At 39.5% G+C, this 3,001-nt stretch overlaps 1 protein-coding gene across 1 annotated transcript in view; it reads right to left on the bottom strand.

The window, feature by feature from the left end:
* The window catches only part of SUMF1 (sulfatase modifying factor 1), a 93,333-nt gene that overhangs the window by 23,979 nt on the left and 66,353 nt on the right, over positions 1-3,001 (bottom strand). The window contains exon 8 of the mRNA XM_019504710.1: positions 2,258-2,317. Coding sequence (XP_019360255.1) covers positions 2,258-2,317 — 60 coding nt within the window. The remainder of the gene's footprint in view (positions 1-2,257; positions 2,318-3,001) is intronic.

Here is a 3,001-nt window from a genome sequence, read left to right as displayed (position 1 = left end):
TAGACATAAGGAAGAATTTCTTTACTGTCCGAGCCCACAAGGTCTGGAACAACCTGCCATCGGAGGTGGCTCAAGCACCTACATTGAACACCTTCAAGAGCAAATTGGATGCTTATCTTGCTGGGATCCTATGATCCCAGCTGACTTCCTGCCCTTCGGGTGGGGGGCTGGACTCAATGATCTTCCGAGGTCCCTTCCAGCCCTAATGTCTATGAAATGCCCTAAAACCACAGGCTATATTAGGCTAGTTTTCCCAGCTTTAAGTTTTTTCTGACATTCACTAGAAAAAAGGAAGACAAATTCCCATATCCTATCTTCACAAATGAGCGTCTAAACTCCAAGATAGTTTTCCAACCTTAATGTCCAAGTATTTAGTATCAAGTGAAAAACTTTTACAATAAGCCATCTATATCATATCAAAGATGTATTAGAAGTTACACTAATTCTGGTTTAAAGCGCAGTACTAGGTTGATCCTAGTCTAGGACTGTGGGATTTTTTCCCCCTCCTCCCTTCATGTCTGTTAAAATTTCTTTCTTCTTCTAGAACAGAATACATTTGTCTTGCTTCACCAGTAAATTTTACATAGTTACAGCTCCCAAAATGCAAGAAAACTACAAGCTACAATTTAAAGAATGCCACTTTGAATGGAAAGTACACTAGTTCTCTTCTTCAACATTCAATTCTTGGCTGTGGGGCAAGGAAGGCAGAACAACCTGCACTCTGAATGCTTTTCAGTACAGTTCCATGAAAACTTGCTGGTTTGAGCAATATACAGGTGTAACAGATTAAGTTTGCTTATATTACTATGTGGGAACGTGAAGCAATACGGAAATAACTTAATTTAGCCTATGTGCCCTTTTGTAAAATACAAAAGCAAAACACAATCCAACAATGTATTCTGACCAGTTGCTGTCATCTCAAAAGCATAACGAATTGAGAGGTGTGCTCTTAAACAAAGAAACAAAAAACCACAACCCAAAACCAGCCAAACAAACCTTTGACAGCACTTAAGTATATCCGAGTAGCTTACAGAAGGTTTCTGTAGGCTAAGGCATTAAATACATTTAATACATTTACATGAATACATTAAAGGTGCTTGAGAAAAAAAGGTTCTACTTTTTTTTTTTTTTTTAAATCAATTCTAATGACTCCTGAGCATTTCAAGGTTTTTAGGTCCATTGAAAAAAAGGCTTGGTTGGGAAAAACACTTGTACAGGAACTCGAAGATATCTGGTAACATTTGCTACGACAAAAACATCCTCAACCAAAACAACATGGGCGGGCGGGTGTTAAACTTCAAGAGTACATTTTGTAAGCTGAATAGACAAAATGCTTTTTAGGTGACAAAGACTGGTTCACAAGCTGCTAGGGCGACCCCATATACAAAAATCAAGAATTAAGTTTCTACAGATGGCATAGGCCTGTTCAAGAGAAACTAGATTCTTTTCTTCACGGGAAGAATCACCGTGGTCTGAACACAGAATAATTCATGGCAGAACGTAAAGGTGCAGGAAAACATAATTTGCATATGGGAAATACTGTCAGTGAACCAAATTAAGCAAATACATAAATCATAGAAAAGCACGGCTGGAAGGGATCTCAGGAGCTCGTCTAGTCCAACCCCATGCTTGAACGATTGGATCCCGAGCTATCTATTCAGAACTAAGCGTGCACAGACTTTGTTAGCCTGGATCTGATGACATTCCTGCTTTCGCCATCTGTCAACAAGGTTAAGTGATACAATAGCAAGGGAACATCTCTTAAACTTACTAAGGGGCTGTTTGTTTCAAATGCTGAATGTGAAGCCTCTCGAGTCAAGATACTGCACACCAATGCTGGACTTGCCTAGAAACTACATTACTAAACCAAACACAATAACCATAGAATTACTATCCTCTATGGAGCTGGGACAGTTTTTGTAGTGACAGCTCTAGACGCAATGAGTTTTCCATTTCAACCATGGGCAATATCAGAATGCAAGTACTTGTTCCTTCAGAGAGGTGCTTACATAGGCATAGCTATGATGGTTAGTTTGAGCAACACAAAGGCTAGCACAGTTTTAACGCAGTATTTTTATTTATTTTAAATATTCACACATGGATCTAGCTCCTGTCAAGCAGTAGCTGCCAAGTATATTTACTGTAACCTAGTCTTGTTACATCATCAGAAATAAATGGAGATTAAAAATAGAGAACAGCAATTACTAACAGCCCATTAGTTAAGCCAGCAAGTTTCACTATGGGCTTTTAGCTTTACCTTATGGCACATATAGGATCCACCTTTCTTCACTCTGTCAGTTCCCGAAGAGGGTCCCTTCTGTGGATACAAGGATCAGTTATTGCTCATCAAAAAATGACTGTCATTTACAGGGAATAGGTAAGAGCAGGAAGATGGAGAACAGATATCACCCAGTAACATTCAAAGCAGGCAAACTGCACCCATTTCAGATATCAAAAACTTAAAATAAAACAGCACTGGAATAGACTGAAAGACAAGAGAAAGTAGCGTAGTGCAAAAGAAAGTTTGTCTTCAGCACTGCAATGGACACTTGCAATTTGAGTTGTTGCTCCGCCTGTTTAGAGGGCTGCACATTATTTTGTCTTAAAATATGCTGCAACTAGTAAAAAGTGACATCATGGCTCTTGCACTCTTGTCAAGAGGATCTGAAATTCTCCTAGCAAGAGAACCGCAACTGGTCTGTTTGCAACTTGGTACAGGTCACATCAACATGCCCTGCTGCTCTAATCAGCTCCACTTACAAGGCTGAGTGATCAGAAGGGCTCCTGCATTTTTCTGTTTCAAAAAAGATCAAATTCTCAGATTAACACCCCCCCCCAATCCATGTTACTGACACATTTACAATTTTAAGGTACTTTGGAAGCCTACCAGTGCCTCACCTCACTATAATAAAATAAATGCTGAATACCTATACATTTTGGCATGGGGGGGGGGGCTAATCATGGAAAAAAAAAAAAAAAAACAGCTCTCTGCCCCTGTTCC

This window comes from Gavialis gangeticus, unplaced genomic scaffold (assembly GCF_001723915.1).
Source record: "Gavialis gangeticus isolate Ggan-Ray unplaced genomic scaffold, GavGan_comp1, whole genome shotgun sequence".
NCBI lineage: Eukaryota > Metazoa > Chordata > Crocodylia > Gavialidae > Gavialis > Gavialis gangeticus.
The sequence above is the reverse complement of the archived record's forward strand: the minus strand, read 5'-3'. Positions and strand labels throughout refer to the sequence as shown.